Here is a 16,692-nt window from a genome sequence, read left to right on the forward strand (position 1 = left end):
AATTAATGCTTCAAGAGTTTGGAGAAGTTAATTTGTATAGTTTGTTAAGTAAAATTAAGTCTATCCTTATCTTTAAATTATGGATATTGTTGGAGAGAATTCCATGTTAAACATTTTTAGTATATATAAAACCATGAGTAAACTTAATCATGAACGGAACGGAAAAGCTCAATACAAGGATAAATTTATTTATTTTTAAAACAAAAGGACTAGAACAAGATTAATGTAATACATTTTCTATGGAATTGATGATTTTTTTAAATGCTTACACTAATAAAATTATTTTTAAATTTTATAATAATTTTGTAGAACTTGCTTTTTATTTTAGCATAATAATCAAGAAAATTCATTTGAAACCATCAACAAGTATTACCGATTATACACATTCATTCTTCCTACTCAGGCTTCATTACGTGTTCATAAAATAAACTACCCATAACAAAACAGAGTTCATAATAATCTGATAACCTTTTATATTGAACATATAGAAGTGTGGCTTGTTCCTTGATCAGATACCGGTTGCCGTAAGATGTAGAAGCACCGCCACCATCTGTTGCCATTGAACTACCCAAAATGACAGACATTCCACCTTATTATCATCATTATTTTTATGATTATTATTATCCCTTAAATTTATTAAACTTGAAAAACAGCAACTGAACCCGTGAATCGGTAATTATTAATTTTAAATATTGGAAACTCGGATTTCAATTCATCACTGTACTTTCATTGAACAACGTAAACTAGTGTTATCTGTTTTGTTTGTTTTTTCCGTCTAAATCGCTGATAACTTAACGCATTTCTTATTTTATTTAGTCGAACAACATACCCCCACTTCACAGGGAGCTGTTTGTTTCCCCTCGACCCAAGCGCTGATTTATGACAATAATTAATTCATTAATTAACATAAAAACGAAAAGAATTAATCATAATAATTTTTTTTTTGTCTATTAACAATTTTTCTATGTATTTTTTTTTAAGAAATGTGGTAAGAAACGGGGAGAGGAAAAAATGAAAAACCTCTTCTTTCTATGTAAGTTGGTGACACCACCGCACCAGCGCATGTACACAGACATGTGAATGAGCTCTGAAATTTACAGCGACAAAACCCTCCACTCCACTCCATTGCATTGCATTCAAACAAACGACCCCGTTTGCATGTTTTGTCCACTACCTCAACTTCACGTGACAGTGAGAGAGAGAGAGTGTGTGTGTGAGAGAAAGAGAAGAGAAGAGGACACTAACCCAAACAATTCAACCCTAGTGGACCCTTCTACACAAAACATGAAAATAACAGAACCACCAGGGGCAAAACCGTCACGCTAAACTTTGACGGCCGTGATGGCGCTTTTCCACTCTCGAACTGAAGCGAATCAACGGCCAACGGCATGTTCTCCTGATCGGGACTGCACTTCGACTCATGCGGATGCGCACTGTACATCATCGCTCGCAACACCGCCGAAACGGTGGGTATGTACGCCGTTTTGTTCTTTGCAAGCAGCCACGTTAACCCCATCAGTTGACAGTCCCGGTTGAACATTTTCTTTATCCTCTCGCTTCCTCCACTACCCTTTGTCTCGTTCTTGTACCCTTTCACCTTCAAAAACAAAAATGAAAAAAAAATAAAACCACGCTTATTTTTTTTATTATTACTATTCATCCTACTCCAAACGACGTCTTGCACAGTGAAAACACAGTTCTGGACAAAATAGAAACGCTTCAACAATGTCGCAAAAGTAAACCCGAAAAAGGAACAAAGAAAAGTAAAAGTTTCTAATAATTCGTAAACGCACATGGTAAGTCATATTCGCAGGTCAACCTGGTCGGAAAAAAAAACAAGACTAGTTTTTCCTCTTCACTTTTTGTGTGGATATCTCACCACGTCGTGCAACATTTGCATCCAACCCAAATGAATAGTTCATGTTAATAAATTCTTAAAATTGAATAAGCGTTTCAAATTTTTTTAGTACTGGAACACTCATATAACAGGTGATGTTGGAATAATAGTACCAAAAGGTGAAATTTTCGGCATTGAAAAATATATTGGAGATTCCACATTGTTATTAGAGTGACAACAAGTGAAGTAAAATCAAACGACGTAGTAATGATATTTTTATATACCTTTTGTAGGGAGCCGAGGCATTTGGTGCAACCGGCGTAAGAGGAGTTCCGGCAATTGTTTTCGAGGTTGCGAACGGCGGCGGTAGGAGTGGCGTTTTTGTGGGAGAGTGAAACGTTAAACGCTGCGTTGCAAGTTAGGGATGTTATTTGGTGGAGTCTAATGCCGCAGAAGCAGAGGATGGCATCGCAGGTGGCGTTGGGTTGGGGTATTCGGATGTTGCGAGTGAGGAGAGAGTCTTGGAGCGAATTGACGCATTTCTGGGAGTCGTCGGGCATCATAGGGAGGTCGCCGGAGGCCGGAGGTGGCGCGCCGGAGACCTCGAGGGCAGAGCGGGCGTGTGCTGCGAATAGCCACGCGGCGAGGACGGGACAGCAGCGACTCCGGTCGAGGTCCTTGCCGCACGCGTCCTTCACTCCGCCGAAGAGCTCGTTGGAAAGGTCAAGCCGGCAGGTCTGCGCCTGGGTCTGAACCGGGAATGCGGGAACGGTGTTGGAGGACGGGTATTCCCCCGGTTCGAGAGGCTGGTTTGGGTCACTCACCGGTTCAGACAGTAAACCGGCATGAGAAAAAGGGTGTTGTAGGAGTAGGACTGACGTGAAAAAAGCAAGGCACGCGAGACTGAGCGAGGATGATTGCATTTTTTAGGGGTTAGGGGGTGTTGTTTTGCGCTGTTCGGGATTCGAGGAAAAGGGATGAAGATGGGGATGGGTTGAAAAAATGAAAAGGGAACAGGGGTCTGGGTTTGGTTGAAAAATTATAGGGGAGATTCAAGGGATGATGATGCTAGTGGAGTTGGTCTTGGTTATATTGTATGGTACCTAAAAGATTTATACACAACCCACTTTTCTCTCAAAATATGTATGGTATTTGGTCTCAGATTCGAAGACCCATGATTTGATTGGAGCGTGTTTGCTAAAACGACAGTGCATGCTGTGCTGAGGAGTAGGAAAGATGAAGAGGTGCTAAAACCGAGGGAAGGGATTGTTTGGGTAAAAGGTTAGTAGTATTTTCTTCCCTTGCTGCTGTTTCTCTCACTGCTTTCTGCTTTTTAGAGGACACTTTCAAGAACTAATAAAAGAAAATTAAACGTAAAAAAGTTAAGTAATTTTCAATACCAAATATTTGAATATTCGGTATTCCCAATCCACATGATAAAAAGTAAGTATCAGTTACTCAGAAATCAGTCTTGATTCATGCGGCCTCACTGCTTCAATTTCTAATTCAACACTTTGTTTTTATCATTTCAATAAAAAACTATATTGTGATTTTACTGTTTCTGATTTTTTTTAGTGGATCCGATTTCATGAGGAAATCAAACAGCAACGTGATCTTCTTCAGAAATTGAGCGAGATTCGTTTCAGGCCACAGGCACACTAGGTAAGAGGATCACCTTCATTATTCTATGAGAAATAAATAAATAAATAACTGTATTATTCCTACATTCTATATAGTTTTTACTACAGATAAAAGATATAAATAATAAATAATGTTGGAAATTAAAAAATTGATATAATATGTAACTGTATAAATAGTATTATTAAAAAACGCAAAAGGTTGTCCGCATATTTCGCAGCTTGTGCTGTCCTTTTCGTTTTATCAGTTTATTATCTCTCTTCTCTCTTTGTCCTTTCTTCTTCGGTTATATTTTTGTTTTTCGTAGGGATGGGAAAAAGCTTTTGGTGCGCTTGCAGGGTTGGACCCTTGGTTTTCCCACTAACACATTTCTAACACCAATAATCTAATTATATGCTACAAATAAAATCAACAAATATGTATCATTAATACAGATAAAATACTGAAACTCAAATAATAACTTAACATTTCATGTGCCAAATCCAAATTCATGTGTGTGAAGTTGAATTGGCCTGATAAATTTGAACATGCAAAGTGTGAATACCTGACTTATGGTACATATCAGTTAGCTTTGCTTTACCTGTTTTTCCTTGAGGTATATTCATGCGTGACAGCCACCTAACACCATTTTCTTTGCGTGCACTGTTTTTCTAAAGATAACATTTTTAAACATGAAACAACTCTTCCATTTCACATGGGAATGCCACACCCCATTACAACTTTTGCTACTTTCTCTTATTTGCCATTACAAAATAATAATAAAAATAGTATAACCATGGTATATAAATTGATTTATATTGCATATTCATACATACACAGCAATTAAAAAGGCAACTTTATATATATGTATGTATGTATCCGTTACCCTGAATATTCTGTTACAGAAGAAGACAAAGTAACACATAGTGTGAAGTAGGTTCCACTTGAGGAGAGAGTAAAAACCAGAGTGGTGGGGCATGTAAGATGGGAAAACAAGAGTGAGAGAGATAGGAGCAAAGCAATGCATGCATTATTAGTTTAAAGGACAAACACAAAGCGTCAACCAAAAGAAAATTGTTCCCGTAAAAAGTACTACCTTTGGGAAAAGCCTTGAACCACTTTTCCTGCCTCCAATAATCTGATCCCTTTGGCTCTCTTGTAGGGTCCCCTAATTCAAATCATGCCCATGGAAGATGATGCTTTTTGTTGGGTGTTACATACATTACATCTATAATAATAACCTATGCATATACATATTATTTACTAGTCAATAAAAATAATGCATTATATATATACATGTTTATATATCGAATTAGGTTCCAAAAGGAGAACGAAAATGGTTGGTAATTGAGCCCAAAAGTTAACCTAAAAGGTGCAATCATGGTGTTGTTGTTGCCGATTACAAATGGAGCTTCCTGGGTCCAATGAATATCATCTTCCAATTCATCAAAACGATGGCTCTTTTTTGGTTGAGCCCAATCTTGCGTAAGCATAATGAATATTCATGCATTAATAATATACAAATATGATTACCTTTTTCTCTTACTCATCACTCACGTGCAAAAAAGCCTCCTCCAATTGTGTCTTGCTCATGATATCAACCTCAAACTCAATCAAGTTCTATGGAATTAATAGCAACTGGCTATTAGGCTAAAAGCTTGTCAGTGCAATATTGTAACTCTTTTGCCCATCACCACAAAGCTTGACCTAATTGAACTTTACATGTTTGTGGCTGGAAGGAGCTCATGTTGTATGATTAACCAAAACATGTCCTATCTTTTTATCATATATATCATTGGTTTAATGAAGACCTATTCCTAAATTAGTTAAATCATTAGGTACTAATTAATGAGGATCATATCAAAGTCTTGTGTTGGGAAACACTTTAAAATAGTTTGTGCAAATCCACCTGTGTACCACTTTGGGGTTATTTTTTTCTTGATATAACCACTTTGAAGTCTTTAACTTTAAACAAAGTAATAATGCCTTTATGATTTCGTGTAACTCAAAGGATCAATGCACACTTGTAGGTCTCTCTCTCGTCCTCTTTCTCTTTAATTTAGCTTTCCCAGTTCCAAATAAGAGTAATATACGTAACAAAGTAAACTTAACCTTTTGTTTTTTTTCGGAAATTTCAAAGAGTAGGAGGAGGATATCAGAAAAAGGAAATCATATAGCAATATACAATAATAGCACTCAAATTAATTACCAAAATGAAGAAGAATTAAGATAGAAAATTAATACACGAATATACAAGTTTAACATAGTAGATTGGCTTTTGCTTTTTGCTTCATAGCATTCCTAATATGCTTGATAACCTTTTGTCTTAAAGATATTTTTATTTGATGGAGTGTTTTAATTTCTCTTTTGCTAAACATCATATTCCTATTTTATTTCATTACCTCAGCCACGATAGAGTGCAGTGCCAGGTGACAAGAATGCCCATTTGCCCACAGTCACCTTCTTTGTACTAGTCATATATCATCAATCACTCATAATTAATTTTATAAATAAATAAAATTATAAGATAACACGAGTTTTAATCATGCATTTAGTTAAATAAAACTGTAGTGATATTTTTTTAAATATTTGACACATATTATAGCGGTTGGAAAGACCCATTGATATAATATGTATTGTTCAAAGTGAAAAAATGTTTAAAAAACTATATATTTGGAGCATGACATATTACAAAAGTTGAAAGGATCAACCACTGTAATATGTATTCTTCAAAGTAAAAAAAAAATTAAAACAATATATATTTGGAGCATGACATATAATCCTATGTTATTTTCTTGTGCTCTCATTTCTCACTTCGTGCTTAAACTAAAATTGTTTGCACTGCTGCTCTTGCCTCGTACATTCTACCTTTGTCGTCATGTTGCCTCCACTGTTGTGGCCGCCATTGTGCCTGTGTGTTTGTCCTTCGTCTTTGTCGTCTCCACCATCAAATCCTCAAAAACCCTAAACCCTAACCATATCTCCCACACAAACCCATTCTCCACCTCCTTCCTCGTCACCAAAACCCCCAAAAAGTTAAAGAAAAAACATGAACCCAAGCTCAACCACATCCCCTCTCTCGAGCGCATTCTCCACTACGACGCCCTCCTTCGCTTCGTCACACATCCAAGCAGTTCCTCTCCGCCCAGCCGGAGCATGTCATCCACCTCGATGACACCGGAAAGCTCCACTGAGAGCTCGGATTCCCATGCAGCCACAAGGTCTCCTGCTTCCTCAAGCACCACCCCGTCCTCTTCCAAACCTACTGTCACACCGACTGCAAGTCCTAGCTCGGCTTCACCGATCTCATAGAGGACCTTCTCGCAGAGAAGCACTCCTTCATGGATGAAATGAAGCTTAACCGCGTCGAGAAGGTTCACAAACATATCCCTTAAATCAATATATATTCTTATTTTATATTTCTAAATATAGAAATTGATTTTGTTGGTCTTCTGATTTGATTTCACAATTACAGGTTGGAAAATAACACATTTTAATAATTTTGTAAAAACAAAAAGTTCACATATTACATCGGTTATGTGAACAACCAGTGTAATATGCACATTAAATATGTGACTTTGAAGCACATATTACATCGGTTATGGCCTATAACCAATGTAATATATTCCATCTGGGTGCTCTTTTTTTGAATTATTTTAGTCAAATTTGATATTTTACATCGGTGTTTACAACTGATGTAATATGTGATGGACATTTTACATCAACGATATCTACATTGGTGGTATAACCAATTTAATATGTCTCATAGAACCGATGCAATATGCATGATTTGCACTAGTGCAAACATCTTGCTTAACTTTTAATTTTAAAAAAAGTTATTTTTAAATATGAGATTCTACTTATATGGAATAGAGTGAAACTCATTCAATCTAACTCTAAACCCTAAACTTTTGAATTATTTTAGTCAAATTTGATATTTTACATCGGTGTTTACAACTGATGTAATATGTGATGGACATTTTACATCAACGATATCTACATTGGTGGTATAACCAATTTAATATGTCTCATAGAACCGATGCAATATGCATTATTTGCACTAGTGCAAACATCTTGCTTAACTTTTAATTTTAAAAAAAGTTTTAGATATGAGATTCTACTTATATGGAATAGAGTGAAACTCATTCAATCTAACTCTTTAAAATTGAGTTGGATTTTATTTATAATTGTGTTACTTTGAAACAATTCAGAAAAATAATCAAACAACTAGAGTGTATTTATTTCAATTAACGATAATTCCTATTATGGGCAGCCACATCCATGATGGTTTCCAAGGTGCAGATTCTCAATCACCTGTGAGGAAACGTAACAATTCAGAAACAAAGAAGGGAAAAACAGGGGCAAAAGCTAGCCAGAAGGAAGAATGATCTCTCATTTTGCATGTCCTCTCCCTTGCTCTCCACGCCTCATATTCACTTAATTCCTTTTCCATTTGGGCTCCAACGGTTTCCTTGTGGATCTCCTCAATCCATCCACGTTTGTAAAATTTGTTACGCCCTCCTGGCCCACATGTCCTTGTTGGTGTGCATTTCCCTCGTTGGAATATTCGAGCATTGTATAATACTTGTAAATTAATTCATTTTTATATGGATTGTGTGATGAGTTTAGTATGGAAGATTCGCTATTCAATCTAAGATACTCTTTTGTATTTGTCTCCAACTCACTCGTATAGCTAACATAACTTTAGGAAAACTTCGTATAGCTAACATAACTTTAGGAAAACTTAAAACTCTCACAATGATGATGCATCTTCTTTTGTTTCGTCTCCACCATTTGCCTCCGCTGCATCTCAACTCTAACATCAAACAAACAAACATAAATACTCTCGTGATGATATGACTTCTTCTTCGTATCCACTTTAGCATTCTCATCTTTATCATTCGTCTCCGCCATTTGTCTTTTTGGTTCACCTCAACCACATCTCAATCCTAACATTAAAAAACAAACTTAAATATTTGCATCAACCCTAGCATTTAGCCTTTGTCATTCTCCTCCACCATTTGCCTCCATGTTGTTTGTCTCTGTCGTTTGTCATTATCGTTTGCCTATACTATTTGTTTCTTCCAGCTTTTCTCTAACACAATCTTCAAGTTAAATATTTTTCATTTTATTTTTTCATTTAAATGAAAACATTATCTTCCTGTTTTTTTGTCACCCTCCATCTCCCTATTGCCTTGTTTATAATTTAGCAGGAACACATACTCTATTTCGCAAGTAGGAAGCACACCAACAACATGTGTTACATGATTTTACTATGTCTTTTATACTTGATTAGGTGGACATGGTGGTGGGTGGTGACAATGTTAATTTGTAAGTACTAAGACAAGTCATACAAAGCTAATATTGAAGAGTCTGAAAGTAACAACTACAAATGGTTGTTATATAAGCCTAATAGGGATGCTAAAAGAAACAAAGGACAATGAGTATTGAAAAATGATGCGAAAGTGATTCTAATGTCATGAATTTGAAACTTGTTGAATTCAATAAGATAAAACTTTTATTAAACTTGCTATTATTATAATAATTGATGAAAAACATTATACTATTTTTAATTAGGACAATACTTGAAAATTATAACTTTTAAAGAAAAAAATTCTTAAAAATCTTGACTCAATTCAATCCAAATCGTTCAATAATGAGAGTTAAATTGAATTTAACATAAAAAAGTGCAGAAATTCAATCCAAACTGATATTTTCTATTTTCATAGTGGGTTGAATAATATATTTATCCAAATCCTACCCAACTCAACTCATAAAAATAGAGGATGAAATGGTGGCTTTTACTCTTTTGAGAGAGGTAAAAGGAAAGACAACCTTGCTCTTAGAATGTAAAAGAAGAAAAATATAACATAGTCAATCATGTTATATATAAAATTAAGATTTTTTTAGTATTTTTTATAATAATTATTGTTATTATAAAAAATAATTAATAAATAAGTAAAATTATTAATAATAAAGAAAATTGTTACTTTTCACTTGTTTATGCACTGTTTTACATATTTGAATAATTTTACTTTTTAGAAATTTTTTCCCCAAAAGTTTTATTTAAAAAACTCCCAGATTTTTTTCCAATTTATTTACTCAACTAAACTTATTTTCTATTCATATTGAGATATCAATCTCTTTTACATGGAATGTTTTTTAAAGTTTACTTATCATGTTTACATGTAATTGGTATGTGCAAGCATAAATATAATAATTCAAACATATAAGCAAATATTTAAGGTTTATGACAAATTGTTAAAAAATGAGTTATTATCACCATACACGCGGTCAATATCCATATCCTAGAATGTGAAAATTTCTAAAAAATTCTAAAACTAAAGTCGTATAAAACATTGTTATTATTGTCAGATACAAATTAATCTAGAAAGGTGTCTCAACAATGTTTAGCTATTAACTTCAAATCATTAAATAAGAACTTAACTAGATGTCATGGTTTCAAGTATTTGATCAATAAAATTCGTAATTTTGTTCTTACATTTTGATATTCTATTTTCAACATTTATATTGTCCAAGTAAATGTTATTCAGATTACTCAAAATCCAACAACTTTCTATTCTTCAAACTTCACTAAAAATCCTTACTTTTTCCCACCTTTTACATGGATCATATTTATCCATGTTTATAAAAAATAAATTAATCACAATAATAATAAATTATCATATTTTATTATAATGAAAAACTAATAATTTAATAATTTGTATAGATCATTAAAAATGTTATTAATAAATCTAATAGTGAAATAATTTAATTTAATTTATATTTATATTTATATTTACATACGTTTAAAATTACTGATATTACTAATTAATATTAAAAAATATACAACTATGATTTAAACTAATAATAATTTAAACTTTTTAATTCATCATATGATAATTTAAATCAAAATTTCAAATTTCAAATTTTAAAATAAACTTGTAATATTTAAATACTTTTACAAGCTAATTCATGGTAAAAAAAATAAAAAAAGATTAATAATTATTATACTCATAATCATATTTTATAATACTTAAAATTAAATATTAATAATCATTAATCATAGGCACTCAATTCTTATTTAAAATATTTTTAATAATTATGAATTTTTAAAATTATGTTGAATATATTAATTGTTAAATACATATTGATTAAATTTATTTAATTCCTGTTTCAAAAAATCACCAATTTAATTACAAACAAAAAATACAAAACTTAAATCATAATTCAGTTCGTGTGGAGCTGAATGAATTTTCGACGACCGACGAAAACCATGATTGGAAATCGGGTATCTAGAAGTCCATTTTTGAACTCTACAGTAAAGAGTTACAATTGAGTAAACATTTTTTTGACATTGAATATATTGGAAAATTTATTTTTATTTGGATTTGTTGGAGAAAAAAAAAATCCACTTTTCATTCTAATTTTTTTCACATCTTTCAAATATATATATATATATATAACACATATTTGTGAAGAAACTAACTAATGCATGATTGTGATAAATCACATCAAAATAGGATATGGGTGATGCTGATTGGAATTTTTGTCCCTTTTTAACATTACTTTTGCTCATGTCATTTTCATCCATCTCTTTTTTATTTTGGCTTTTTTTCCATTAATGGCTATGCATTATTGTTGTGGTCGCATTCACGTAAAACTTTGTCCTATTGCAATGTATTTGCAAGATTTTGGACGAAAAAGCAAGATAAGCAAGCAACTCCGCACAACAAAATTACAATAGGTTTCCTCCTTATGAGGTAGGAGGAAACCAATCATCAAGGATTAATTACTTAGATGAAGATGGATAAAACATCCATATTTTAAATTTCATATTTTAAAGTTTAAGTGAACTCAAATCAAATTATATCTTAATATCAAATCATTTAAAATTGAGTATTTTAATTGACAGATATGTGTTTTACAAGCTTTAGTTAGTTATTTTATTATATTTTAGATAAAATATTTTTTAATCTTTAAAGTTGTATTTTTTTCACCAAATTTCAAATATCATAGGTAAATATTCATAGTCTTGTGGATTTTGTATAAGATTATGAGTAATGGTATTGAATTCTTATATTTAACCGACTCATTAGATAAGTTACATTTCCTTTACCATCTCTTTTAATAGAAGATCAAATTAACTAATAATATATAGTCCTCCAACTTTCACCTAAACTAGGTGAAAATGATTTCCAAAAAGAGTGTTATTACTTTTAAAACAGACAATTTTTTATTTATAACTTTTTTTTTCAATTTTAAGTTGTTACTAGTCTTCAGATTTTTTTTTCCGATCCAGTAGCGACTACCACAAGAAAGACAAGACCTCATCCGCGTGACTTCTCCCTCAACACCATCTTAGCGATCCGCCAATAAAATACCCCTACATCTAACTAATCTATATTCTAAATACTTGTAAACTAAATTTAGTTCTACAATAAAATTATACATAAACAATATGTCACATTTAAAATTATTATACCAAAATATTAAATAAACTATCAAAGTTATTGCATACAAAATTTCAATAAATACAATACATAAAATAAAAGATACTAATTTGGAGGAAAAAGGCTAAGATGGGAGAGAAGTGAGAATGATGATGATACTAGCACTCATTAGGGCAACGACAAGGAAAATTTAAAAAAATTGTGTAATTTTACATCAAATTTATGTGGGCAGATTGACAGATTAAAAAAATATTAAAAATTTGGAAAATCATAGTTGTGAGACATAACTTGATTGTTATTAAGTTGTACTAGCCTTAAGACTTCAATTCACATATATAATTTATTTTTTACATATAAAAGTCGTATTAGGCAATGCAGACTTTAATTAACAATGTAAACGTGTTTAACTTTTTCATTTCTTTATGTGAAGCTGTTATAGGGAACGTACAAAAATTACAAAGGAGTAGTGACAATTTCTCTGCAATTTTTTTATACTGAAGTTATTATATCCTATGATGATTTCATTTTAGTGAATTCTTTTTTACTATAGTTAAAGAAATCGAATTTAAAATAGATTGTGAAATAAATTAAAAATATTTTATTATTTTATTAAGATTTTTGAAAAATTAAAAAAATGTTTAAATTATTTTTAAAAAATAGAAATATAGGGTATTAGAAGAAAATTATTAAATAATAACGAAATTTATAGAGAAAAAATAATTAGTCACTGTATTAACTAAATTATATATTAATTTAGAGATTAAAAAATTATTGATATTTAAAGTGGTTTCTATTATTAATAAAAAATTATAAAATAGTTTCTAAATTGATATTTAAATTAGCTAGATTTTAGTTACTAATAGAAATTAGAGTCTAATTTAAAATATAAAATAATAAGTAGATAAAACTTTCGTAGTTAACGAATTAAATATTAATTTAAAAATTATTTTATAATTTTTTATTAATTATAAAAACTATTTTAGATACTAATAATTATTTTAGTTTATAAAATAATTTTTAATTTAGTCAAATAGTGATTAATTATTTTGGTATCTAAAACTAGTTTTTATTTAATAATTCTTTTATAATAGTATATCTATTTATTTGAAATTAAAGTTGTTACTTTCGCAAATCTATAATATATTTTCAATTTGACCATTCACATAAAATTCAGTTATTTTTTGTAAACTTTCCCAACAATCTATAAATATCTGAAGTCTATAATATGAAAACTTAAGTTATCCTAATAACTTTGAAACCGTTACAAATGTTGAATAAAATCTTCTGTATATAATTAAATTTATACATTTGTTCAAAATCATAAAAATTAAGATTATTGTTTAATTAAGTCTTAACAAATCAAATTCTAAAACTTGCTCACTAATAGTCTTAATCAAGTTCATTGAATATAATCTTTAAATAAAAACATTCAAACACTGCCATTTTTAACCAAAAAAATACACACAATTTTATTTATTTATATGAATTAAACAATATATTTTTTTAAAACTATTCATATTATTTCAGAAAATTGAACTCAACACATAGATTTTTATTGTAAAAGTTTCATATAAAATAAATTTATAAAACTTAAAAAGTAAAAGACAGTTTTTCAACATTCATCGAAAAACAATTCTAACAGTACAATAAATATTAATTTTAGTGGAGATTTATTAACGGAGGTTATAATAACTCCATTAACCCATGCAGATATCTAAAGTTTCTAAATCCCTAATAAATCTGGACAATTATTTATGAAATCACATTAAAATTATGTATTTTAATTTCTCACCTCATTTTTTTCACTTTTCGTGTTTTATATAGACTGAATTTCAGAATCACAAAATCGAGTACATTCTTTTGACAAAAAAATTCTTTCGACACAGTACATCACTTAGAAACGCGCTAGTTCAAAATTCATATATTTTTTGAAGAATTTTTGGCACACAAAGATTTCTCTTTTCTTCTACTAGAGCTTCGAATTGGTAATTTTTTTTATCCTATTTGATTTCTCATAATTGTTTACTTTCCCCATTTCTTAGAGTTTGTTACTTCTCTGCTTACCTCTCATGTGTTTCCTTCAATACCTCTTGTGCGTTTTCCTTTCAGCAGTGTCGTTTAGTGATGGATTTTCTTCCATTTCTCAGAATTTGTTACTTCTTTGCCTACCTCTTTGTGCGTTTTAATTCCGGCAGTGCACGTTTTTCTTCCGGTGGTGCGTTTAGTGGTGGATTTTCCTTCTGTCGGAGTCTTTCACGGGTTCAGAACCATTTCTTAGAAAATTATATCCGGTTAGTCTCTGTTTCGCTCTTACACATCACTATTACAATCATTTTTCTAGAGCGAAATGCACACTTTCAATCACTGTATCAGAATATAGGTTATACAAAAACACGGTTTTTTTGTTAGCAGGAATATCGTGTCTTCGATTTGTTAGCTGAAAGTGTGCTTTTCTGTTTTGTTTTGGTTGTTGTATTTTAGTTTTGATAGTTGCATCGTCAGCTGCTTTGTTTTGTCTGAATATGAAATTCTGTTAAAGCTCTATTTAGAGAAATGCTAGTAGCAGTGGTATGGCATGTTTCATATCAGAACAGTGTAAGGGAGGTAGTTGCCATTTTGTATTTCTGCACTGAGCTGTTACATTTTGTTTTTCTCTTTCTTTCTGTTTTTACTTGAGTGCACGTACGGTCTTGGTGTCTTGATTTGTGTGTGCCTCAATCCATGCGGATGAAGGGTATTGACTAGTGTAAGGGAATAGTGGAAATGTATTGTTTCAGCTGAATAACCCATTCTCCCTTTGTTTGGTCTTGCACGAGGATGCAGTTTAGATTGCTTTAAAATTTGTTTGGCTATTGCTGCATTCCACACCTGTGAATGCCTTTATTTGTAGTAGAGATAGTGTTTTGACAAGTTTTTATTTAGTTGAACGTAGTTGTAAGTATTAAACAACGTATGAGATCTCACCCATTCATGCTGGTGGTGATCGAGACTTAAAAAACAATGGCTAAATATTTGTGGGGCTGCACTTGCACCTTAATTTTTCAAGTTTTGTACTTCAGATTCCACCTTTAATTTTTGGCAAATTAGAAGATGTAAAAAATGTAGAATTGAATGTGGTTAGTGCCCTTCGTGGCATGCTAATTAACATGAACTTTACGAGACCAGAAAATCCAACATATAGTAAATTTGACTTCAACTTTAAGTAAACTTAATAAATTTATCGAGTTACTACCTGATAAGTTGAAGAACTAAATATTTGAAGAACTTTGTGGTCCCCATATTACCTTTGTGTGCACCTGGACATCAAATAAATCTAAATACATCTGTCTTATTGTATTATATTTACCTCGAAACTTATTGTATCTTATTCGAGTAGATTTACAACACAATTTTTTACCATGATAATTAATTTCGATGTATAAAGGAAAGGAAAGACTTATCTCAATAGAACGTGACAAAAGTATTTTCAAAAGTATAACTCAGTTCAACCACGAGTATGATCGAGAGCAGGAGTCTCTCCCATAAAGTGCATCATAAATTGTAGGTTAATTATCTCACATTTTTATTTTATACTAAGTATTTTAATTATTCACATTTATTTATTCATATTATTTATATTTTTTTTACAGGTATTCACAGATTACGTCAGTATTGGATCCATCTTATATTTTTGTTCACATTCTTTTATGTAATTGAATTATCAAACATTTTAAGTTTTAATACTTTTAGTTAAATTGTAAAGTACAATTTTAATTTGAAGTTTTGTTTAACTATTTGAATTATTTTTATATTGTGAATGTGTTGTGAATGATAGTAATTTGTTAGGTTGAATTCTGAATGTGATTTGGTTGGTATTTCTTGTCTTACCGGTAACGTGGCTAGAACAAAAAATAAACGATTTTTTCCTCCTATTTATGCATGAACCAAGCCCACGCAAGCTTTTATTAATTATTGTATGCGTCGGCTTTTGCGTGGGTCATGCAAAGTCTGATGCCAATTTTTTTTTTCTTTTTGTCGATTAGACTGACGCATTGCGTCTGTTTGACCCATGCAAAGGTCTCCGCAATTGCATCACTTTTACTTGACGAAAGTTCGTCCCTTCTTTGCGACCGCTTGGCCTACGCAATCTGCGTTCATTCATTGGCCGACAACAATTTTTATTTATTTTCGTACTTTTTTCGTCGTATTGTTGATCAGATAAATCCAATGCATAAGATCCAGATAAATCCAACGTTTATGCGTCTGTTTTTACTTATTTAGGTTATTTTTAGGCCACAAAACATCATGTTTTTCTTGTAGTTATGATGAGTTTTTGAAGAGTTTAACAGGTAAACTTTTTCCTTTTACTAACTGTTAATAATACTTTTAATATAATTTGTTTGTTTGATATTTTATATATATATATATATATATATATATATATATATATAAAATATTGATTTGCTGATAAAAAATAAAATATATTTAAATATTAAATAGTATTGGTATCCATACTGTAGCAGACAAATATATTAAGTATCCATAAACTTACTTTTCTTTGTATTTATACACCATCAAATGCAAATAAGTCAAATTCTAAAAGGAGCATTGATGAAGACTCGTGATAAAGGTCAATGTGCAGTACTAATGAGGTTGAGAGTGTTTAATTAATGGTAAACAAAATCTATTAAGATCTCATATATATTCTCAAACCATGTGTAAACAGTAGATTAATAAACATAATTTAATTAGTAAATATTATAGATGATTATTATATTATTAAAATGTTACTGTAACATTTTAGTC

General features: G+C 31.2%; 1 protein-coding gene and 1 long non-coding RNA gene across 4 annotated transcripts; one reads left to right on the plus strand and one right to left on the minus strand.

Annotated features, from left to right (window-relative positions):
• Positions 1–1,012: 1,012 nt before the first annotated feature.
• LOC137825151 (uncharacterized GPI-anchored protein At4g28100-like) lies at positions 1,013–3,417 on the minus strand. Its single transcript, XM_068630827.1, has 2 exons — positions 2,122–3,417; positions 1,013–1,597 (listed from the first exon to the last, which is right to left on the minus strand). Exons 1-2 carry the CDS (start codon positions 2,758–2,760, stop codon positions 1,274–1,276), a joined length of 963 nt encoding a protein of 320 aa, XP_068486928.1. The 5' UTR covers positions 2,761–3,417; the 3' UTR covers positions 1,013–1,273.
• A 10,337-nt stretch (positions 3,418–13,754) lies between these two features.
• On the plus strand, positions 13,755–15,680 carry LOC137810353 (uncharacterized). Of its 3 annotated transcripts, none has more exons than XR_011080891.1 (4): positions 13,755–13,892; positions 14,017–14,198; positions 15,332–15,447; positions 15,537–15,680. It is a non-coding gene; the product is annotated as an uncharacterized lncRNA (long non-coding RNA). The 3 variants fall into 3 exon arrangements; XR_011080890.1 differs by having other exon boundaries at positions 14,020–14,198; XR_011080887.1 differs by lacking the exon at positions 13,755–13,892 and having other exon boundaries at positions 13,908–14,198.
• The last annotated feature ends 1,012 nt before the right edge of the window (positions 15,681–16,692 follow it).

Source organism: Phaseolus vulgaris, chromosome 11 (genome assembly GCF_000499845.2).
Source record: "Phaseolus vulgaris cultivar G19833 chromosome 11, P. vulgaris v2.0, whole genome shotgun sequence".
Lineage (NCBI taxonomy): Eukaryota > Viridiplantae > Streptophyta > Magnoliopsida > Fabales > Fabaceae > Phaseolus > Phaseolus vulgaris.